The following is a 25,300-nucleotide window of genomic DNA, read 5'->3' on the forward strand; positions in this document are numbered from 1 at the left end:
CTAATCATGCAGCTGGATCGTCTCTATGTGCGTGGCACCGTTCATTAATAGCCTGTAGCCGGGCAACCCAATAATATGCCCTCTGGTCCAGCAGTGCTATTCCACTGCTGTACAGTGACCCACATAGGCTGTAGAGAGCAATACGAGGGGTGCCATAGTCCCACAGAAGGAAATGCACCATTCCATCTACCCTCATAAAGAAAGTCTTGGGCATGGGCCAGGTAACCTGCTAACCAGGTTCCCAATGCCCGTTTTCTTTCCCTAAAACTGTAAAGGTAATTGGAAACACTCTTAACTACCACTGTAATTCCCTAGTAAATGGGTACCTAGGTGCAGAGGGCATGGGGTACCAAGGGTAGGCCCCTGAGGGCAGCAACACTGATTGTACCGCCCTCTAGGGCCATGCATCCAGATGCACCCAGCACTGCCATTGCAGGCTGAGTGCCCTGGTGAAAATCTAAAACACAAATTCATCTTGGCACACTGTCTGTGTGCCCTGTCCACCATTCACAGCATTTACTATGGGTAAGACACCCCTCTAGCAGGCCTTATTGCCCTAAGGCAGAGTGCTCCATATTATATGTGAGGGCATAGCTGCATGAGCAATATGCCCCACTGTGTCCCTGCCAAACGTGGGACATAGTGAGTGAACAGAGTAGCCATTTTAATATATGTGCTGTACACTGGTCAACACGAGTTTCCCAGCTACATAATGGCTCCTCTGAACTCAGGGTTGTTTGGTATCAAACAACTCAGAATGAGAAATACAAACTGGTGCCTGTACTGGATTTATTATAAAATGTATCCAGGGGTCACCTTAGAGGTGCCCCGTGCAAAAGCTAACTATCCTGGCATGGTTACTCACTGGTCCTGTCCAGCTGCCACCTCCAGACATCCAATATACAAACCTTGGGGGAGAACCCTGCCCCTCTAATTTGTAAGACAATACCCTTCCTTGGTGGAGGAACTAACACCCCCTCCCTCAGGAATGTGCAGTACCCTGGCAGTGAGCTTCAAAGGGCTACCGATGTTGAAACTCAACCCCCAGGCCTGCTGATAGCAGCAGATGGCCTCCCCCTTTGATAACCCCCACTTTTGGTGGGAGCAAAGGCGAGAAACCTAACAAAGGGTAAGAGGAGTGGCCTCATCTGTCATGCACCACCCCTATGGTGTTGCCTGCGAGGTGGACCCTCAAATTCAGTTTCCTCCATCTTGGAATGGAGAAAAATTGCCAATGAGCTTTAGGGTAGTGACCCTTACCACAGGAAGTGATCACTTTAGTGGGTGTAGCCTCCCAAAGCTAAGTGTCCCATTGGGCACTACCAGGTTCCCTCTAAAACGCCAACTAAATTCAGTATTTAGTGGGCATCCCTAGACCGAAGAAATCAGATTCATCAGGAAGAAAAGAAGACAGCTTCAAAGAACCCCACAGCACAGAGGACCTGCTTCACCAGAAGAAGATTCAAGACCCCTGTTTGCTGCAGCAGAGTCCTGACCATTGCCACTGCGGAGGAGCTAACCACTGGACCGACCTCAAAAGACCCAGAGGACCTCCAGGCTACACAAATAGCTCGAGATCTCCCTCCTGAGTGGGGGCACCACTCAAGACCTAAAAGAACCCAGCAAGAAACAGCAAACCAGTGAGGGTCACTTCACTGACCAGCCGATATCTCCACAACCGGAAGTCGCAGCTGGACCTGACGACACACCGACAGCCTGGACGAGATGTACAAGTGTGCCAAATTTAGTGCCACTGCTCCCTCCCGTTGCAGAATTGTACTCTGGTCAGTGCACAATGGACTACAGCAAAAACAGCTCTCCCAGAGCTGCAACTGGACCAGGAGGAAGCCCCAGTCGAGGGATTTCAGAAACACCCCGGACCTCCCACCAGAGCACCCTCATTGTCCTGCAAGGCCCCCGGAAGAAGACTTACCTCCAGCTCCAAAGGACTCCCGTGCACACAGCCTCCAAGACCTCTGACTCACCCTGCATCCGGCTGCCCTAAGCTCTGCATTGCGGAACCAGCTGTGTGCCACAGGTCCCTAACCCTTTGTGACCTCAACAGCCCAAGGGGATCCTTGGGCACCACCTTTAAATCTGCAAACCACCTCCTTTTCCAGGTGGCCCCTCCAAGTGACCCTGTGCCTGTGCCAAGAGACTTTCGAGCTCTGCTCCTGCCGGTACCAGTAGCTGCCTGAGGCTCTTCAGCTGACAGTGTGCCCACCACCCTTATCGACCAACCTGCAAACGAAGAAACTGGTAACTCAACTGTGTGATTTTTATATACATTTTTACAGGTGGCCTTCCATTGATTCCTATGGTGTGTAATTACGCACTGTAGGAAGTTTGCTCTGTATATACTATCTCAAATTAAGAGATAGTGTGCACAGAGTCCAAGGGTTCCCCTTAGAGGTAAGATAGTGGCAAAATTAGATAATTCTAATGCTCTATTATGTGGTAGTGTGGTCGAGCAGTAGGCTTATCAGAGGGTAGTGTTAAGCATTTGTTGTACACACACAGGCAATAAATGAGGAACACACATTCAAAGACTTACTCCAGGTCAATAGGTTTTTATATGGAAAAATATATTTTCTTAGTTCATTTTAAGAACCACAAGATTCAAGATTTGAAGTAAATACATAAAATGCAAGGTACTCCACACAGGTAAGTTAGGAACTTTGAATTAGAGCAATAACATATACAGTTATTTTTTAAATGGCAATAAGCTATTTTAAAAGTAGACAGTGCAAAAATCAACAGTTCCTGGGGGAGGTAAGTATTGGTTAGATTGTGAGGTAAGTAAGACACTTACAAGTCTCACTTCCTGGGCATAGGCAGTTCACCGTTAGGGGTTCAGGGCAACCCCAAAGTTACCACACCAGCAGCTCAGGGCCGGTCAGGTGCAGAGGTCAAAGAGGTGCCCAAAAAACATAGGCGCCTATGGAGAACAGGGGTGCTCCGGTTCCAGAATGCCAGCAGGTAAGTACCTGCGTCCTCTGGGGGAGACCAGTGGGGTTTTGTAGAGCACTGGGGGGACACAAGTAGGCACACAAAACACACCCTCAGTGGCACAGGGGCGGCCGGGTGCAGCGTTCAGAGCAGGTGTTGGGTTTTGTATAGGAAACAATGGAGGGACCCAGGGGTCACTCTAGCAGTGCAGACAGGGCACAGTGGGGCTTCTCAGGCCAGCCACCACCTGGGCTGGGCAGAGGGTCGCCTGGGGGTCACTCATGCACTGAAGTTCGGTTCCTTCTGGTCCTGGGGGCTGCGGGTGCAGTACTTGGTCCAGGCGTCGGATCCCTTGTTACAGGCAGTCGCGGTCAAGGGGAGCCTCTGGATTCTCTCTGCAGGCGTCGCTGTGGGGGGCTTAGGAGGGTCGTCTCGGGGTATTCACGGGGTTGCAGTGGCTACACACTCTTTGTGCCTCCTCCCTGTGTGGAGGGGTGCACATCCCTAATCCTATTGGGGGAATCCTCAAGTCTCAAGTTGGAGGATTTCTAAAGGCAGGGGTCACCTCTACTCAGGACACCTTAGAGGCTGTCCTGACTGGTGGATGACTCCTCCTTGTTTTTCTCATTATCTCCTCCAGCCTTGCTGGCAAACGTGGGGGCAGTGGCCGGAGTGGCGGGCATCTCCACTAGCTGGGATGCCCTGGGGTGTTGTAACAAAAGGGGTGAGCCTTTGAGGCTCACCGCCAGGTGTTACAGTTCCTGCAGGGGGGAGGTGAGAAGCACCTCCACCCAGTACAGGCTTTGTTCCTGGCCACAGAGTGACAATGGCACTTTCCCCAGGTGGCCAGCAACTTGTCTGGTTTGTGGCAGGCTGGCAGGAACTGGTCAGCCTACACTAGAAGTCGGATTGGTATTCAGGGGGCATCTCTAAGATGCCCTCTTGGTGCATGTTACAATAAATTGCACACTGGCATCAGTGTGCATTTATTGTGCTGAGAAGTTTGATACCAAACTTCCCAGATTTCAGTGTTGCCAATATGGAACTGTGGAGTTTGTGTTTGACAAACTCCCAGACCATATACTCTTATGGCTACCCTGCACTTACAATGTCTAAGGTTTTGCTTAGACACTGTAGGGCCATAGTGCTCATACATATATGCCCTCACCTGTGGTATAGTGCACCCTGCCTTAGGGATGTAAGGCCTGCTAGAGGGGTGACTTACCTATGCCACAGGCAGTGTGTGGTTGGCATGGCACTCTGAGGAGAGTACCATGTCGACTTAGTCATTTTCTCCCCACCAGCAGACACAAGCTGTGAGGCAGTGTGCATGTGCTGAGTGAGGGGTACCCAGGGTGGCATAAGACATGCAGCCATTAGAGACCTTCCCTGGCATCCAGGCCCTTGGTACCAGGGGTACCAGTTACAATGGACTTATCTGTGTGCCAGGGCTGTGCCAATTGTGGAAGCAAAGGTACAGTTTAGGGAAAGAACACTGGTGCTGGGGCCTGGTTAGCAGGGTCCCAGCACACTTTTAATCAAAACTTAGCATCAGCAAAGGCAAAAAGTTAGGGGGTAACCATGCCAAGGAGGCATTTACTTACGCGCACCGAAAGATTAACTTTATTAAAACTTTGAAAAACCATAACTCAAAAAGTATTTGACGTATCTTGACCATCTTGGTCTTAAAAATTATATAAAAATTGGGCCTCGAGTTAATCATTGTGTGTGTGGTGCATGGTTGATACTGTGAGTACAACAAATGCTTAGCACATTTCCTGGATTAGCCTAACTACTTGACCGCTTACCTAAAAAATTGAAGCATTAGATGATCTGAATTTTGCCTCTGGAAACCAATGTGTGGTTACCTGGGCCTCCTACACAGTCTGCCTAGCTTTGCACACTACATAGAGGGCCAGCATTCTACATCTGTGTCCAATGCGAAAAAGGCCAACAGTTCTCATGTAGTGTGGAGACGAGATAGCCAATTTTGAAGTAGTCTCAGATTCTGACGAGTGGCTCAGTTCAGCATAAAGCTTATCGGGTCCCTGTGTACTGCAGTGGGGATAACCTTCACCAGGTGGAGTTCTAGTATTTTGAGGGTTCTTGACCTCAGAGTTTAAAAGGGATATTGGTTTGTTGAAAGTGCACCTTGCAGGGGTATTTTCCTGTTTCAGGATGACTAAAATGGTTGCCTGTCGATGGTCTGGGGAGAGCTCTCCCACTTCTCTCACCTCCGCAAGCATTGTGTAGGAAAATGGCTCTCTGTTGCAGTTACCCCCCCACCTTTTGCCTGATATTGATACTAACTTGAATGAGAAGTGTGCTGAGAACCTGCTAACCAGGCCCCAGCACCAGTGTTCTTTCACTAAAAATGTACCATTGTTTCCACAATTGGCACATCCCTGGCACACAGTTAAGTTCCTTGTAAAAGGTACCAGTGGTACCAAGGGCCCTGTGACCAGGGAAGGTCCCTAAGGACTTCAGCATGTGTTGTGCCACCCTAAGGGACCCCTCACCTAACACATGCACACTGCCATTGCAGATTGTGTGTATTAGTGGGGATAAAAAGGCAAAATCGACATGGCATCCCCCTCAAGATGCCATGCACACAAAATACTGCCTGTGGCATAGGTAAGTCACCCCTCTAGCAGGCCTTACAGCCCTAAGGCAGGGTGCACTATACCCCAGGTGAGGGCATAGCTGCATGAGCAATATGCCCCTACAGTGTCTTAAGTCCATTCTCAGACATTGTAAGTACAGTGTGGCCATATTAAGTACATGGTCTGGGAGTTTGTCAAAACGAACTCCACAGCTCCATAATGGCTATACAGAATACTGGGAAGTTTGGTATCAAACTTCTCTGAACAACAAACCCACACTGATGCCAGTGCCGGAATTATTAAAAAATGCACACAGAGGTCCCCCCTGTATTTTACCCAATCCTTCAGTGCAGGACTGACTGATCTGTGCCAGCTTGCCACTGAGACAAGTTTCTGACCCCCCTGGGGTGAGAGCCTTTGTGCTCTCTGAGGCCAGAAACAAAGCCTGCACTGGGTGGAGGTGCTTAACACCTCCCCCCTGCAGGAACTGTAACACCTAGCAGTGAGCCTCAAAGGCTCAGGCTTCGTGTTACAATGCCCCAGGGCACCCCAGCTAGTGGAGATGCCAGCCCCCTGGACACAGCCCCCACGTTTGGTGGCAAGTCCAGAGGAGATCATGAGAAAAACAAGGAGGAGTCACCTACCAGTCAGGACAGCCCCTAAGGTGCTCCGAGCTGAGGTGACCCCTGCCTTTAGAAATCCTCCATCTTGGTTTTGGAGGACTCCCTCAGTAGGAATAGGGATGTGCCCCCCTCCCCTCAGGGAGGAGGCACAAGGAGGGTGTAGCCAACCTCTAGGACAGTAGCCATTGGCTACTGGCCCCAGACCTAAACACAGCCCTAAATTCAGTATTTAGGGGCGACCCTGAACCCAGGAAATTAGATTCCTGCAACCTGTAGAAAGAAGGACTGCTGAGCTGAAAGCCCTACAGATGACGGAGACACCAACTGACTTGGCTCCAGCCCTACCGGACTGTCTCCAGACTCAAAGAACCTGCACAGTGATGCATCCGACGGGACCAGCGACCTCTGAGGACTCAGAGGACTGCCCTACACCTAAAGGACCAAGAAACTCCAGAGAACAGCGGCACTGTTCAGAAACTGCAACAACTTTGCAACTGTGGAACAACTTTTAAAGAGACTCTCACTTCCCGCCAGAAGTGTGAGTCTTCACACTCTGCACCCGACGCCCCGGCCCGAGTCCAGGATAACCAACACTGCAGAGAGGACTCCCAGGCTACTCCAACGACGTGGACACCCTGAGTCGACCTCCCTGCACCCCCACAGCAACACCTGCATAGAATATCCAGAGGCTCCTCTGACCGTGACTGCCTGGTAACAGAGGAACCAGACGCCTGGACCAAGCACTGCACCTGCAGCCCCCAGGACCGAAAGGAACCACCTACCAGTGCAGGAGTGACAAGCAGATGGCCCTCACCTTAGCCCAGTCGGTGGCTGGCCTGAGAAGCCCCCCTGTGCCATGCCTGCATCGACCTAAAGTGACCCCCGGGTCCCTCTATTGCTTTCAATAGCAAACCCGACGCCTACTTTACCTACTGCACCCGGCTGAACTGTGTCGCTGAGGGTGTGTTTTGTGGGCTTATGTGTCTTCCCTCCCCCTCAGAGCTCTACAAACCCCTGTGGTCTGCTCCCTGAGGATGCAGGTACTTACCTGTAAGCAGACTGGGACCGCCTATGTGTTTTGGGCTCTCCTTTGACCTCTGCACCTGACTGGCCCTGTGTTGCTGGTGCTGTGGCTTTGGGGTTGCCTTGAACCCCCAACGGTGGGCTGCCTATGCCCAGGAGACTGACTGTGTAAGTGCTTTACTTACCTGAGAAGCCTAACCAAACTTACCTCCCCCAGAAACTGTTGATTTTTGCACTGTCCACTTTTAAAATAGCTTATTGTCATTTTAACCAAAACCGTTTATTCCACTGTTTTAAATCAAAGTTCTATACTTACCTGTGTGAAGTACCTTGCATTTTATTTACTTACCTAAATTCTTGTGGTTCAAAATAAAATTAAGAAAATATATTTTTCTATATAAAAACCTATTGGCCTGGAGTAAGTCTTTGAGTGTGCGTTCCTCATTTATTGCCTGTGTGTGTACAACAAATGCTTAACACTACCCTCTGATAAGCCTACTGCTTGACCACACTACCACAAAATAGAGCATTGGTATTATCTAATTTTGCTACTATCAACCTCTAAGGCAGTGTTTCCCAACCTTTAGACTCCCGAGGACCCCCACTCAATCACTACTGGAATCCGGGGACCCCCAAGAAATTTGCATGATTTAAATTTCAAACATTAAAACAGTAATTCGCAAAAAATACACAAACAAGTACATGCCAAGCAAATACTGAAATTAGTAAACATATCCTTATTTTATATTGGAAAAAATTGCAAAAATTGGAAAACTTTAATGGGAAAGTTGGTGCTGCATCTTGGCGACTAACTTTTCAATGATTGGCTTTATTTAGGAAAGCTGAATCCTCAAGTCACATTCTACATTTCCCAAGCGATTTTGGTTTTCATTTTTTAGATCCATAAACTTTTCAATTTAATGTGTGATGGACAAAGGAAGTAAATCCATAAAGGCCTCATCTCTCCATAGTCTCTCTGTCACCTGTATTTAATTTGATTTATAGCACCTCTCATACCAGTGCAGGGTGTCAAAACACTTTACAGGGGACTACAAGGTGTAGGATTCACCTCATCCATACTTGTAGGCATTTTCTAAGAGCGCTTGGTCTGGAGAAACACAAACTCAGGATTCAGAACATAACACAATGGCTAGCCTTGACTTTAATAATAGCATACTTCTATGCAAGCAAACCTTTTTTTTAGCAGTAATGAAAGAATTGGAAAAAAATATAATTTTCTGATTTGTTCCATGTAGTTCTTTGTTGGCAGTTCATAACTCACTGAGCTAGATTATGATTGTGACTTATGAACTGCACAATAACAAAACAATCTCTGTGACAAAAGCGGTAACCCACTGTGCAATGCACATGTGGTTCATTGCATGATACATGTTCTTTGCATTTGGCATATTAACCATCTGCACTATCTCCAATGAGTCAAATCTGCCAATAGACTAACTCCCATCTCTCCAGCAGGTACATTAATCACCAGAGTTGACACTTTTATTTTTGTCCGAAAATTACACTGAACTTTGCAGTGCTTTTAAAGCTGTCTCACAAATGAATAACCAGATAAAAAAGCACGCACATTTTTCTGCAGAGGGCCAGCTGGAGAAGTGCCTTCATGCCGGTCCAGACCTGCGGACCCCCTGGGAATGTGTCACGGACCCCTGGGTGTCCGCAGACCACAGGTTGGGAAACGCTGCTCTAAGGGGTACCCTTGGACTCTGTGCACACTATCTCTCACTTTGAGATAGTATATACAGAGCCAGCTTCCTACACATTGCTAATATGTGGGGCCCCAATAATGAAACTGTACATTTTAAGAACTCCACCAGTATGCCGTTGGGGGCCGCCGCTTTCCCGGATTGCATGTGCCTAACCGCTTTGGTGACTTCCTTCAGGGAAATGTCCTACTTGACGTAGGTCCTATCATCTTCACATAGATATGGGTGAGGCAAATCCGCCAGGAATGCCGCAGTGTCCCCTCTCTGAAGCAGAACTTCATTCGCTGTATGGGTCCTGGTGATATTGAACAAATCCCTCTACGATCTTTCCATCCATCGACATGCATGAGCAGTCAGGCTCCTCCAGCTCAGTTATCCATCTACTAGTGGGCTCTGTCCTGTTGAGCCACGCCAGCAGGCCACCTGCTTTGTCTCCCACCTCAAACAGCTTTTGTTGTATCACTAGGAACGGTTATTTTGCCAGGTAGTGTGAAGGATCATGGTATTCTTTGGTGAGGGCTCCCAGGCGATCCAAAATAGTTTGAGTTTTATCTTTCTCATACACCTCCTCTGCCACTTGGACTTTCCTCTCAAGTGTTATAAGACCCTCCTCCCTGCGTCTTTTGTGTAATGGTGTTTTGAGCCCTGTCACACAGCACTGTCTTGTAGGCCTCCCAGACCACTCCAGGTGAGTCTACTGTGCTGACTTTTTCGTCAAAGTAGAAAGAAGATTATCTATGAATTTCCGATAAAACATCTTTCAGTTGTAAACCCCAATAGTCAGTCTACTGGTGTTTCCCACACCACGACGCCTGTAACCTGTGTGACCCACAGTGGAGCATAGTCTAGGGGCATGTACTCAGCCTCCATTGCAGCTGGGCATCCCATCCCTGGTTAGTGGATGTCTGGCCCACCACACATCTAGAAGCGCCAGGGCTGAAGTGAATGGAGACAGGGGAGTGTGTGTGAGGGTCTTGAACTAGACCTGTTGAGCGTATTGTCCGTGACTGCTTTGAAGTCTTCCCCAAAGATATGAATGTGGGCTGTTGTTCCTAGCAATATTCCACTAGTACTAGTTGTGCTAGTACTAGTTGAGCTAGTACTAGTTGATGGAGGTCGGGTAGGACATACACTCTCAGTAAAAGCAGTGATTAAGTATCTCCAGAGCACAATTCTTCTTTGTATCTGTCCTGTGGGTCCCACAGCTTCCTGTCCACCTGGAATGGGGAGTCTTCCTAGCCAAGATCATGGCACATCTTGATCCTCTACCATACCCTGTGTGTGTGAGCACAGTATATTGCCATCTATATAGGCGGCAGCAACTGTGTCCTCCTGAGTGTCTCTTGGAGAAGCACCAAATGTGGTGCTTGTCTTCAGACCTAATGTGTGACCAGCCCCTCTTGACCTTATTTAACAGCCCATTTACTTTCCAGGTCATTAATGTAAGGCAGTCTTTGTCATCTCCCACGGACTGTCATGGGGTGTCAACTGTCTAACATTGTAATTTGCCTCTCATTTCCAAGGACTCCTTTGGGGATACCATTTGGAATCTCACACCCAGCAATGTCAGGACTGCGTTACCGGTGGTGTGAACAAGAGACAAAGATAAACTTTGCCAACTATTGGACCTTCTACGTATCCCACTTCAAACTCTCCGCACCCCACACTTCTGAAGCGGAAGTATCTGTCACCTTGTAACTCATCATTTCCCACATTACTCCGACAAACAATAACAATATAAAGGTAGGCCACTGACCAGATTGCCACCCCACACCATTGTAAAAAATTGACTTCCCTGTAGCGCCCCTCAATGTTGCATGTTTTACGCGTCGGTAGTCGTGGGGTCCAAGCCGATACATGCTCCACCTGTCTATTCCTGCCTTCTCCTTTGCACATATAGCCCGCAGGGGAGAAGAAAAGCATGCCTCTGCAGCGACTGCACTGCCCCTCCGGGCTCCACCTCTGGCTGTCCTTGGTGTACTCTCTTGCCTTTTCAGTAATCAGGCCTGTTGTGCCTGGATAATCTTCCTCTGTCTGCGCATTCTCTTCCTGGCTGTCTGCGACAGAACCAAGAACCTCTCTCCAGGAGTCTGTTACCATGGAACGACTGTCTGATACTCTGTCTTTTAGGAGCGTCTCTCCTCAACCAATCTCCAGGCATCCTCTAGGGTGTCAAAAAACAAAGTATCCCCTTGGAATAGGACTCATTCTTGCTGGGTATGTGAGCATATATTAAATTGGCATCGTTCTGAGCTTAGTGTTCACTGCCTAAACGTTTGCCTTTGTACGTGTACACATTGTTTATGATCCAGAAAGTTCATCGCCCAGCTGTACTCAAAGTGCCCCATTTGCTTGGTGCGGGCAGTGGCCAAAATCATGTCCCTATGTGTGTAATTAAGGAGTTGGAGAATCACTGGGCTGGGAGGAAGTCGCTGGACAAACGACCTGTGTGCTCTCGCTATAACAAAGCAAGGGGTGCAGCCGGTCCTCCGGTACCTAGGAGTGGAACCACCTAGAAAAGAACTGTCCTGGGTGCCCCCCCCTCTGAAGCCTTGGGACTCCTACCAGATGCAGGTTATTAAACCTCGATCTGCCTTCCATGTCCTCCACTCATTTTTGAAGCTGGAGGGCTAACTCCCAGAGTCCAGTAAAACCAGTCCTCAGGGCCCTGAGAGCATGTTCTCTGGATAAGACCTTCACCTCCACCACCGTCATGCTCTTCTCCACCTTCCGTAGACACCTCGACTCTCACTCTGTCTAACTGGCTCTTCAAGGCTTCTTGGGGCTCATTAATGGCCTGCAGTATCACTGCGGCTGCTTCCCCACCTGCTCGGGAAGGTCCCCCTTGGCACCTACAGTCTCAGTTGCACCCTTCAGTGGGGCAGGTTTAATGTATTTGTCCATGGCCCTCTTTTGAGCCCTTGCTGCCCCTCCCTTAATCATCTTAAAGGCCCGGTGAGGGGAAAGAGGGATGACAGCAGCTAATACACAGCTGTTCTTTATTTACAACAGTTAGCTTGTTGCTGTGGTGATCCTCCGACTGCTAGGAACATGTAACATGGAGCACAACAGTTAAGCACCACCTCCCATCAAGGAAGGGCCATGTAGGATAATTTGCTCAAAGACTTACACTGGCACCCTCAATGCCAGGCCAATATCTCTCTCAATTCAGAATGTTCACTGTCATTTGCAAAGCCGTTATCATTCCTCTCTTCTTTAGAAGTAGCTTTGACGAGGAGGCTGGGTTACTCACTACGCCCACTCCCAACCCATGAGGCTTAGGCACTCTGAAGTCCAAGCACCACAGCAACACCATGTGGGGGAAGCGGTGGGGGGGCACAGACTCCCCTCTCCGGCCTGCCCCATTCTCCTCACAGTTTCCCTTATTAGCTGCATCTGGTCCGCCTCAACTCCCCTGGCCCAGGAGTTTCATGTGCAGCCACCAGGATGCAGTGGTGTTGCCTGGTTGCCAGGCCCCTTGTTTACTAGTTGGGGCTCGGCCATGTTGCATGCAGGATTCCCTAGGTGAATGCTTCACCCATTCACCCACGCCCCCACCCTCCCACTTCCCCCTGTCCGTCCCTTCTCCCTTCCACATGAGAAACACAAGCGGACGGCCACTGGTATCCTCAATACCAGTGAACCAGTCCATTTTGAAATGGTTTTGCATTGCAGTATTCGTGCCATCAGGAGCTCCGATATCATGATAGATTGTTTCTCAAAAGACTCTACACCGTTTTTTTAAAAACATTTTTTTGGCTTAACTTATTTCATAAGCTGATGGCTGAGGGTTTAAGTTTAGTGGGGGTGAATAACTTTTGCTCCATCGTTGTTCCCTATTGCCACCCTTGACTCGTGTGTGGTTTTCTCTTTATCAAGAGAGGTGTTTATTATTATGAACAATACTTATGTGTACATTGTTTTAGGGTGATTGTTCAGAATAGGATAGAGGTTATATGAAATGCAAGTGCAGAGATCTCAAATGTCTGCTCTTTTATGACCTCTTCACTTAACAGTTCTGTTAATGGGGCAAGCTCCAAGCAGTTGCAGGCTTTTGTTTTTTCATGAGCTGTCCTGGTTGACTTGCTTGATCTAAGGGTTGTCCTTCCTGTTATTAGCTACTCCGTGATGTGTTTTGTTTTTTGTGTTCTTATTTCTTTGCTTGTACATCAGTTCACCCCTCCTGTTGGATACTTTAATCACAGATTCCTCACCTTTAGAATATTCCTTGGGCAGCAGACTAGATTGGGAAACTTTTCATTGGAGTGCTCCCTTGTGCCACTAGGTGGTGCCAAGTCACTCCACCTAAACTTCATTCCACCCCGGATGTGATGGAGCGGAGTCGCATATAAGTGCCACTTCTGTGCACCAACATCAGTTCCTTTCTTTTTGCGCATTTGAGTGCGGATCTCAAGCTCCGCACCCATTTTCTTGGGTCTTTTGACCACTCCCAAAACAAAACCCAGCATGTAGGGAAACAATGTCCCTTCTTAAAACTACAGGATTCAAACCATGCTTTAGCTACAGTAACAGATGTCAGTTGTAGACCCACACAAGGTATTTTTGCTATTTGGGCTTGTGGCACAACTCCAAGTCTGATACGTGGGTCCTCTCCCACTCCTGTGGCTGTCCCCAGCCCTTTCCGTCACTCTATCAAAATAGAAGTCGCTAGGGTGTAAAGGTGCCAATCCTTCTTGCTCCTGATCTCTGATTGAGGAGCCAACTCCACAGTTAATCCTGATGTGCCAGAGTTTCTTGGGTAATTAGCGATGCAACAGTAGGTCAAGGCCTTTAAGGAGGCCATGCTGCATATGTTTTGCAGTCTTCTGGCTCCCTCTGGCATGTCTTTGGGCCCCAAGAATCCACAGGGTCCCGTCAGTTGAACTGCTGCCGGAGAATCTATCCTCAGCGCTGTCTGAGCCCCTTTGGTCTATCACTGGGTCATCACTGGTTCTAGTGCCGACTTTCACCCCGGCTTCGAAACCTGCATCGCTCCTATGTTCATCGAAACCTGTTCTGACAATGTGGAGGAGAATCCGGTACTGAATCCCTTGTCTGAGCCAGAACTGGCAGCAGCTCAACCCTGACCACGGTTGACTGCTGAATCTGGTAGTGTTCTCCGGCCCCCATGCAATCTGAGCCTGATCTATGCTTTCACTACCACAGAGGCACCCTCAGAGGTTGTGTGGTCTTTTTGGCTTTAACTCTGACCAGTGCCTGCCACCATCCAAAGATGCCAATTGTGTGGATAGGGATGATTTACCTTCCCTATTATGTTTAAGAGAGTCTTTACATGTACTTAGAAGAGGTCAGTGGACTTTATACTTCTCCTAATACAGTGTTGGTTTCGCCTCCTGAGCCCTCAACAGAACAGAATGCTTCCTCTGTGGTAGTAATTACAGGCAGCTGAGTTCCTGGACGTACAACTGCCTTCAATTGAAGTTTAGGCAAATGTCTATGCAAAGGTTTTGCAACCTGGGCCAGCCTCATCTGAGTCTTTGCTTCCATTCAGCGAAGCCCTTACTGATACCTTACTGGGCACTTGGTGCAAGCCCTGTTTTTGCCCGTCAGTGAGTAGGCAGATGGCCTGGTGCCACAGACTGGCTCCTCATGACCCTGATTTACACAGCACCCTACTTCAAAGCGTCTGGTGGTCCAGGCTTCCACCCACAAGGTGAACTCCAATTCATTCCCTACTACCTCCACCCGGACAGGGAGTCAAAGAGGTTTGAAGCATTTGGAGAACAAATGAACAAATGTTCTCTTCGGTTAGCCTAGCATTGAGGTCAGTTAATGCGGTTTGTTTATTGGGCCAGTATAAACATGCCCTCTCGGACGTGAACAGCAAGATCCCGCTAGTGGTCCTGGGACAACTTAGGGCCTCCTTGGCTCAGACTATTCAAGGTGGTTAAGATGCATCCAAATACGTGATTAGTCCTAGCCTTGAAACTTAAGATTGCCTGGGTGAGCTGCTGTCACCAGTGTGGTTCTCTGTTGACGTGCGTGAATGCGATCCAGTGGTTTCTCAAGAGATGTAAAGGCCTCCCTTATGGATGTGCCTTTCAATGGCTGAAGTCTACTTGGCAAAAAAAACAGATTCCTCTTCAGAACATGTTGATGACCGTAGGGCTATGGCAAACTGTCTGGGTCTTTCGACCCCTGTCAGACAGTTTGCTCACAAATTCAAGAAATTCTGCAGCTACTCCAGGGTGTTGGCGTATAGGCAATGCCAGTCTCTCCAGGCCCTGCTGCAGTTACCCCAGTTATTTCTTACTTTGTGGCCGGGGACAAGGATCTGGCAGGCAATGTACAGGTCACCATGGGTATCAGTATTTCCAGCCCCCCTCCCTGTAGCAACACCCTCCAAGTCTTTTTAACTTGCCATAAGTGGCGTACACCCACCCTGTGAGAGAAATTATCTAGCACTTTCTTCCAGATTGGCGATTCATCGCATCTAACCAAAGGGCCATCCAATCGTTCAGCATGTACGTACCCTGCCCTTTCTTTCTGCCCCACAGCACCTTTCTCTCACACAAGACTGCCTCTCGGAGGAGCACTTTTACATTCTATGCAAGCGGTGCAAGCTTTAATCTCCAAAGGAGACATTGAGAGGGGTCCGGAAATGGGGAAGGGTTGTTACTCTTGCTGTTTACTCGTGCTGAAGAAGGATGGAGGGTTTCAGTCTATCTTAGATCCTCGTCCTCTGAATGTCATCCTATGGAAGGACAAATTCAAAATGTTTACACTGGGCCAGGTTTTGTCTGCCCTGTCTCCATGCGACTGGATGGTGGCATTGAGGTTATCGATCAGTGAGCCAAAGTCATACCTAACTCCTTCCTAGATGGTTCCTTTTCTAGGGCTGTCTTGGAGACACTGCAGTTCAGGTCCTCCCATCCTTTGCCACGAGTCCAGGACATTCAAACTATGATCCCTGGTAGATCATGAAGGGTGTTTGCATTCTGAAGTGGCACAGGGTATCTTCTGACAGTGAGGGAAACAGTGGCTAGATCTTTTCAGCCACTGCTGAGAATGCAGATTGTCAAAACATTTGCCCATTGGTGTCTCTGCAAAAACTCTTTCTAGAAGACACATTGTAGATGGAGTGGAGCATGAGTCATGTGTGCCTTCGAGACCTGCCTCCTGTCCTGAGTTCAAAAGATCAGGTACAACAGGCACAAGTCATCTTCATGGCTCCAGAATTCCTCAGAGAGTGTGGTAGCCAGAACTTCTTGACATGAGTTCCTGTCACCTGATCAGCATGCAACCTTGGGAGCAACTTCTGTCTCAATAACAGGACAAGTTCTGCACATTCTGCACCTCCCTGCGTGGAGATTGACTGGGGGCAGTTGATTGCATTTCACCTACCACCTACGATTGTGGGTATCATCCTTGCTGCCAGGTGTCCATCCACAAAGTCCATTTATTTTGAGCACTGAGGCCAATTTGTGGCCTGCTGTGCAATCTGCAAGACAAACCTTTTACAAGCCAAAGTATTGGATGTTTTATTGTTTGGTTTGTCTTTAGCCTAGTAGGGCCTTGAGGCAGGCACTATTAAAGGTTGTCAGCCCTTTCTAACTTTTTGCATTTGCTAGACCAACCGTCCTACCTGCTGTGATGCAGTTTATTAAATGTTTGACATATGTTGCCTCCGAAACCGTTTGTGATGCCCCAGTAGGACCTTACCTTGATCTTGCCATTTCTTATGTGTTCTCCCTTCGAGCTGATGCACTGCAGTTTGTTGCATCTTCTGAGTGTAAAGACTGTCTTCCTTATTTCAATCACTTCAGCTCGTCACATGAGTGAACTCCAGGCTTTATAGGTACAACCACCCTACACCACCTTTTTTTCTGCATAAACTGGTGCTGAGGACTCTGCTTTAGTGCCCTCATAGCAAATGTTATGACTTCTTTCCATGTTAAGCAATCCATCACTTTTCCAATCTTCTGTGTCCCGCCTCATCCATCTAAAGTGGAGGAAAAGCTGCATTGGTTGGCCCTCAAATAACTTAAAGGTTTTAGATTGATTGTACCAATGACCATTGGGTCGACGATAAGCTTTGTGTGTGGTTCTCTAGAGTGAAGAAAGGAAAGGCTGTGCAGAAGAGAACCCTTTGAGGTAGACAGTCCTCTGCATTAAGATTTGCTACATAATGGCCAACAAGCAGCCTCCAGAAGATCTGAGAGCCCGTTCTTCAAAGGGTGTTGCCATTACTTTGACATGCAGAATCTCTGTCTTTGATCTCTTTAGACTGTGACATGAGCATCCATGTACATGTTCACAAAGCTCTACTGCCCTGACAAACAGGTCTGAAGGGAAGGTAATTTTGCTTGTTCAGTGCTGCAGGTTTTTCTGGTCCGAACCCACTCCAAAGTCTCTCCATCTTTGGGAAGTACTGCTTTACTATCTGTTCTAAAGGCCATGTAATCTGCAGTGAGAAATATCCGTCAGAAGAACAAGTAACTTACCTTTGGTAACGTTCTTTTTGGTAGATACTCTAACTGCAGATCCATCACTGACTTCCCACCTTCCTATTGCATGGAGTGGAAATTAGAGATCTGCACACCGGTACCAACAATTTTTGATGCTTTGTTTCTGAAGGTTGGAAGGAGTCAAACAAGAAACTGATTTCAGTGCAAGTATGGTGCTTATATGCAAGACTGCTCCATTCCCTCTAGGGTGGAACAAAGCCAACACACATCCACACTGCACAACTTAGCTGCTGGGTGGGGCAGTGCTATGAATGTTTATGGATCCAGTCTGGCATCTGTGGAATGTTCTACAGGGGAAGAATCTCCAGTTAGATTATCCACCAAAAAGGGCGTTACTGAACGTAAGTAACCTTCATCTTGGCCATACTCTCCTGGCTAATCAAAGCTAATAGACATTCAGCGCCATCATGTATATTATAACTTCAAAACCATTATTCTGATCTGTCTAGGTCTTCCTGAGTTTCGGTTCTTTTAACTTCGTGTTAAATCTTTTATTGAGATTTGAGCTCTGTGTTGCCCCGCCACTTTTTAAACAAATTTTGGTCTCCGCTTCACGAGCACGGTAACAGTGTCATTTGGGCTTCTTGGATTTGTGATTTGCATGCCCATTTCAAATGCATTTCATAGCTTCCCAATCAACGTTCGGAACAGTTCCCTCATTTTCCTTATAGTAGCTGCATATTACAAATCTGATGTCCTCCCCCAAAAGATTTTATTTTTTTACTCAGCTTGTGCCCTGAAAAAGAACCAGGAGGGAATCCTGTAAAGCATTTTGTTTCTGTGGTGTATCTGTAGCATAAACAACCGGACGTATTCGCGACCTCCAGATTTATTCTTTAGCCTGGCATACACATAGTACACAGATGAATAGAATTAAACCAGTCTGGTGGTAATTTGAACAATTCAGATGGTTTCATTTTCAAGGTGTGCAAGCGAATTAGCAGGTGTGCATTTTATTACGCATTTGAAGACCGAGAATGGTCTGGGCCTTGTCAACATGCACCATTCTCCTTGACCCTCTCTCCAATAACAGATCCCCACTTTACCTCTGTACACATGGCAGGCATGTTGGTCAAACAAATAATCTCAAGAAATTATACATTTATTGTATACTAAGGTTTTCGTGGGAAACTTCAGTAACCGGGGTGCTGCTACATCAAATTACTTATTAGCTAAAATAGAATAGCATGTTTCTACAGTATAGATCAACAAATAGATCAGTACATAGGGATAGACCTACAAATGAAATAGTTACTGTTCAGCATTAGTTATCTGAATGTCTTTTTGTGTGACATGATTGAGAAAAGAAAAGCATGTCTTAAAAAGTCTGAATTGAAGTTCCTGTCACGCACATGACTGCATTACCTCTAGTGAAAACATATTGAAATGTGAGGTAAGCAAAAGTAGGGTTGTGCAGGATTGCACTATTTGTGGCCACATTTATTTAAAATTAAGTGAAAAATTCCCAAAATGATTCTTCCAGCAGGAAATGTAGTTTGCTAGTATCTTATCTTGCTGAGACAGTCTCAGTAGAACCCAATGTCCTGTAGCTAACAATTGTGCAAAATTACATAATGTGAAATTTCAAGATTTTGTTTAACCATCAGAAATTGAGAATTTCGCCTGTGTAGGTAACAGTTTGCCCTGGCCTACAGTGGTAAGTTCACGAACAGCCCAGGGCTCGTGTTAAAGGGATGGGTTTCTTTAATTTCTGTCACATGCTGCACTCCCCTGTAGCTTCCTGATACATTGTCTTCCCCAGGGCTTAATTTGTAAATTAAGAGGTGCCGGTGCTCAAAGCCCTTCTCTTAAACACGAGGCTGCTGTAATTCAATCTGCCAGCACTGAATACTGAGGCAGTGTAATCCTGAAGCCATCTCGGGCCCCTTTAATACGTTTACGGCCACCCCTGCCCCTTCAGCTCATCCTGCAACTTTCTACTTTCTCCCTTTATGACACTTTTTAGTTTTTCCTTCTTCCCTCTTTACCATATGTGTCTTTTGCTCGCAGCAAATGCTTGAGGCATAAGAATAAGCCCCGGCCCTCACAAATAAGTGTCGGTGCTCAGCACCGGAAACAACAAGCACAAATTAAGCACTGGTTTTCCCACAGCTGTAGAACCCCATGGGGACGTTCTTCTGTTTACTTTCTTGCATCCTAAGGCTTCACGGAAAAGACATGGTCTCTGGTGCCGTGGCCCTGCAGTCCAGGAGAAACCTCTCCCTCATATTTCAAAAGTGCTTCTATTCCTTGGAGGAACTGTTCGCTGCTTCCTTGTGCTTGCTGTGGCTCAGCCTCTCTATCCCTGCCTTTCAAGATCAAAACCAGCAACTGCAGCCCACACACGTAATCTCTGGTCTCACTGAGCTCCCTGATGTAATGGGACATTCGGACCTCAGTTGCAGCTAGAAAGTGGATCCCTTTCTGTGTGCCTGGATGATGGGGATCCTGCAGGCCATGCAGGTCGTGATGTGTGATGGACCTCTGAAGGCTGACAGTGTGCTTCTTTCCTTCCAGATGGTGGGCGTCTCTGACGACGTAAATGAATACGCAATGGCACTGAAGGATACGGAGGAGAAGATCATCCGATGTCCGAAAAATGTAAGACACCTGTTATCATCCAATCTTAAACGAGAAAGAAATTCACTGAAAATTATAGGCTCATCCTGTGGCAGGGGTCGAGCAACGTTAATTCTTTGCTTAACAAGAACTAGCATTGGAAAACCCTTGGGTTTGGCTGTATAGTGCATGATCACAAAGACACACAACATGAAGGAAAATGCACACATAGACCACACGTACACACTATCAACAGAACTAAAGACACCTATGTATGTGCACCGTCAGACATAAAGACAGCTACACACATAGACCTGGAAACATCACGTGCCTGTGCACAAAAATATGTAGACACCCATGCATAACTAACATAGAGGTACCGACGGAGATGCCCTAATTGACAATGATACTCCTGCACTTAGACCCACTAACATACAGGCATTCATGTATACCGGTAGTAGACATGCAGGCACAAACATACTACCTCAAATTTGCAGAAGCACATAAACATACACAGACCATACGCTTACAGATGCGCACTTTTACAATCATCTAACATACAGTCAGCAGACATACAGGTAAATGTGGATATAAATACCAACAGAAGTAAGGAAGGATGGATGATGTCTTGACAGATGTATGGATGGATGGCCTAACAGAATGACAGATGGATGGCACACAGTTGCTGGATGCCTAACTGATGCGGAGATCCATACTTAATTGTTAGTCCGGCTAAAGAGGTAATCACAAGTAGTTGGGACATAAGTGGATTTTCAACGCTCGCTCTTGGCCTTCACCTGGATAAAACCCTTCTGCAAATGCATAGGTACCCATACACTCTGACCACCAGACGTATAGGCAACAATGTGTAAAGAACATCATTTACGCAATAAACCATATACCAGGGCAGTGCGCAGTGGTTTATGTACAAACACACAAAATGCGCATAATGACAGTCAACAAATCCAGGCTTACGAGTAAAGAATGAAAGATGAGAACAGATGAACACCCTTACAGACTTACATGTATCTATGCACCAGATCGACAGCTCTGGGGTGTTCGTGCACAGAGACCAACAGACATGTAAATACCGATCCATATGGAGACACCCAGGCACAGATTCAACCCTCATAAACAGGCACATATTTTATATGTAAATGAGAGCTAACGAGCACATTTTAATTGTGCATTTTCTATATTTAAATATTGCAGAAATTGTGGTTTTTGCATTGTTGCTTGTCAAAACAAGGTTTTAGGTTCACCTATTTATGGAGTAATGACATTTTAAAATCGACTAAAGTGGGGAATTTGAAACACTTTTGTGCAGTTTATTTTGTCAACAGAAGATGCTCACAGTAGACAAATGAGTACAATTTATGGACTTACCTATTAAAAACGTGATCCTTCCCTCTAGCGTGGTTCTAGTCTTCGTACCCTCTCTTGTTTCTCGACATTTAGAATGAGGAACTCATGGTTGTTGCCTGCTTGTTCATTGCTTCAAGAAACCTTTCTTTCTAGAATACTGCCTTCTAAAGAGTAAAGAACCTCTTCAGTGTGTTAGAAGAAATAATAACCTCACAAAAATATTCTAATAGTACATATTTGCTCTGAAACTACAATAGCACACTGAATTATGTAGCATCTACATTTTTATGCTACCCCGGAGGGAAGCCCATTTCAGGGTATGTCAGGAGGGAGAACGCCCACTGAAACAACATCTCAGGAAAATTATGCCCAAGGGCACAATCATGCCCATAATTAGTAAACACATTATTGAACTTTGGCTAGTGCCATGTGAAGGATCTTTGGGGCCAAGGGCAAGACATAATTTGCAGGCCCCCCGTACGTAATAACTTTGAATCTTATTAACTATTCTTTGCTAATTTAAGTCCGAGTGATGGCTAACAAACTTTCAGAAACTGGGTTCGCACAAAAACACCTGAAATATGCCTTTCCGGGGGCCGAAAAATCTTTAAGAATAAACTTGACAAAGAGAGACGGATTCCAAGTAAGAGGAAGCTAGAGAGCAAGGGAGAGGCCGAGTTATAGAAATAAAGGTGAGGTAGAGCAAGAAAAAGTTTACTTTTCTAGGGGGGTCTTCGAGGATGGCTGCCCTGGGCAAACGCCCACTTTGCCCATGCCTAAAAACATCTCTGAATTACTGGCTACAAAACACCCTACCAGGAGGAAATTTCTCCTAGATATTGTGCCAGAGAGGATTTTGCTCTCAAAAGAGGGATATTATTCCTTGCAAATACATTGTGTTCATTGATCCCCATGATTGGAGGTGTAATTGTGTAATTCATTATTCCACCTGCCCTACATGGACATTGTCTCCTGCGTTGCCTGCCTATCTAGTGATCAGTTGTCTCAAGACTAAGCAGGTTCCACGTGGAGACAATTGAGAAATTGAGGGTGCCTTAAGTGTGCCGGACACTTCGAAAAGTTGTGGAGCATCCCCCTACCTGTTTGTAAAAATGAGCTGTTCTCACTTTCAGCAGGGATCAGGAGCAGTCGTTCTCAAGTACGTCTCTGCGGATAGGACATTAGTCTGCATCTTAATGAGTGGATGCTCACTGTCTCAGTGTTACTGCCTCATCTGTTTTCACTCATTGGCTTCTGGTGGCAAGTAGACGGTTTCCTAGTGCCTCAGTTTTCCTTAATGGAAAAAAAAATGATAGTCCCTGTACTCTGTCTTTATCAGGGGTGGCTCCTCCGCAATGGCAGAGGAGCGTCACCCCCCGGCTAAGAGCCAGCAGCAGAAAAATAAAACAATACTTCAATTTTTGTTTATTTTTGGTAGGGGCAGGGCTGGGCCATGGGAGGTGTGAGGGTGTGGAGGAATGGAGTGCACCAGGTGTGCATATGTGTTTAGCCGGCCTTCTTAGGCCAGCCAAACACACATGCGCACTTAGGTTTCTTCAGCCCAGCTGGAGAAACTGCACAGGCCCTAGGGTTGTGTCTGAGCCGCTCAGACCAATACTGACCCTGCTTTCATGCTATGTTTGGCAAGAAAGCAGCGCCAGGATTGCTGTGGAGCCTGTTCTGGTGTCCCAGTGAATGCTGGGACACCAGACCAGGAAACGAATGACAAGCAAGGCGGCAGGAGGCAGCGGGAACTCTAAGACTTTTTTATTATTTTTTATTTTTATATATTTGTTCCCCATCGTCCCCCCAACCCTCACCTTGATATTTGTCGAGGCCGCAGCTGGTCTTTACCACTTGAAGCGGCAAGAAGATGGATGCAGGTGAAAGGCTATTCAGATTTTCATCAGAACACTTGTGAATATCGGATAAAATACGCATCCTCTTTTTCCTTTTGTGAATGGGATTATTGGCATCAAATATTATAAAAACGGTTATTTTAGTTTCTACGAGTGTTTTATTAAAACAACATTTTAAGGATTTCCTTTTCATAAGTGTCTGATTTGAGAAAAGTGGCACACAAGAAGCAGTTATGGGTCCAGCAGCTCCTTCATTATGCACCCAACCCGCAATCCAAGATCATCTGCCAGAATTCAAACCCACACAATTCCCATAGAACATCAGAACCCACACAGATTGGCCAGCTGTGGAATCTGAGATAAGATTTCACAGATGCCGCAACACAAGCTAGATGTCACAATGAAACATGAGAAATGACTTGAAGATCTTCTCTAGTATCCAGATTTCGTACATATCATCTCCTTTTCGTAATGCCTAGTGATGCATTTGGATGCTTTCTTTATATTCCCTAGAACAGAGTGCCTATTTATTATTTTGTTATTTTAAAGATTGAAACCACACTCCCAGTGGCCTATTTAGGTTTTGACAAAATTAAATATGCTATCAGTTGCTGAGGTTGAACAAAAAGGGCTGCTGGTGGGTCTTTTAGTATAAGTATTTTCTACAGTACTCTTTCCTTTTTTTTTTTTTAATAGATTTTTCTAACCGCAGATTCCTCACTGTGTGAACTTACCCTAGACATCAGGCTGGATCCAGAAACTTAAAAGCAGTACTCCTGAGCATTGCTGCTTGGTGTTGTGCAGCACCATACCATCTTCGTTCTGCTCCGAGAGTGAGGTGAAGTACCACGAATAACTATCACCCATACGCACTGACATCAGTTCCTTTCTTTCCACGCATTCAGATGTGAATCCAGAGCTGCTCCTTCATTTTTTATGAGATTTTTTCTCACAAACTTAAAAATGTTTCTATTGTGCACGGGAAATATGTTACCTCTCAAGACAACATAGTTTGAACTTTGAAGGGGCTGTCGGAAACCGATATCTCTGACAGACCCTCACAAGGTATGCATGTGGTGTTTGGGGTCAGAACACAGCTCCAGGGCTTTAAGTCGACTGCGCTTAGATTAATCCAAAGGTAATAGGGGAACATGAGATGAAATTCTTTGTTGCTAAAAAATCAGAAGACTCTGCTGTGACCAGTCAAAGTCGTAAGGACAATCCTGTTCCCAAAGTAATTCCTGCAGCAAGTCTTCATTGCGGACAAAGTCTTTGGTTAAGTCTAAGAGGAAATGAAAGAATTCCAAAAGGAAATCAACACCTTCCTCCCCTTTCTAAAACCTGGGAGAAGGCGCAAGGGGATCATCATGCCACCTGATCTTGCTCCCTATCTCTTAAGGAGCCAATTCTGTTCCTGGTCTCCATGCACCCCTAATTTCCTAGGGATGAATTTTCCCCGCAGTATGATTAGGACAATTGGGATGAGGAGCTGCAGGATGCCAGTCATCTCAATATCTCCCCAGGCAGTTTTCTTGTTTGTCTCTCAGGCCCTTCCACAGAGGAAAGCGCCTCCTTCACTGTTATGCGCAGGACAGTAGAGGCACTTGGCTTACAACTTCCTACTGTGTAAGTAAACAACAATGTCTTTAAAGAGGTCCTCCACCCTGACCAGGCACTTGCTGACCCTCTTCCCTCTTAGACACTTGGGCAGAACCATGTTCTGGATCTGTTGACCGGTTGCCTATCACCACAGACCAGCTCCAGGTGATGCTGATTTTGTTACTCAACATCCGACGCCAGAGAGTTTTGTGGTTCAGGTATCCACCAGTAAAGTAAATCCTCACTTCTTTCCTACCACTCAGGCTGATCTTGAATCCAAAACATTAGAAACTTTTGCTAAGCGCATGGTTTCCTCCACCAGCCTTGCCCTGCATTCTGTCAGTGTCGACCGCCTTACAGTTTGCTTATAACCATGCTTTGTGGGACATGGTGGGCCCAATCCTGCCATTGTTTCCAGATGATATACAGGCATATTTTGCCCAAACCATCCAGGATGGACGTGATATGGCAAAGTTTGTGATCCTCTCAGGGTTGGACACAACT

At 46.6% G+C, this 25,300-nt stretch overlaps 1 protein-coding gene across 2 annotated transcripts in view; it reads left to right on the top strand.

Annotated features, from left to right (window-relative positions):
- Positions 1–25,300, top strand: part of RNF123 (ring finger protein 123) — a 1,441,353-nt gene that overhangs the window by 695,038 nt on the left and 721,015 nt on the right. For both annotated transcript variants that reach the window (XM_069206868.1, XM_069206867.1), the window contains exon 25: positions 19,932–20,015. In XM_069206868.1, the coding sequence (XP_069062969.1) occupies positions 19,932–20,015 (84 nt within the window). The remainder of the gene's footprint in view (positions 1–19,931; positions 20,016–25,300) is intronic.

The sequence above is a fragment of the Pleurodeles waltl genome, chromosome 9, assembly GCF_031143425.1.
Source record: "Pleurodeles waltl isolate 20211129_DDA chromosome 9, aPleWal1.hap1.20221129, whole genome shotgun sequence".
Classification (NCBI taxonomy): domain Eukaryota; kingdom Metazoa; phylum Chordata; class Amphibia; order Caudata; family Salamandridae; genus Pleurodeles; species Pleurodeles waltl.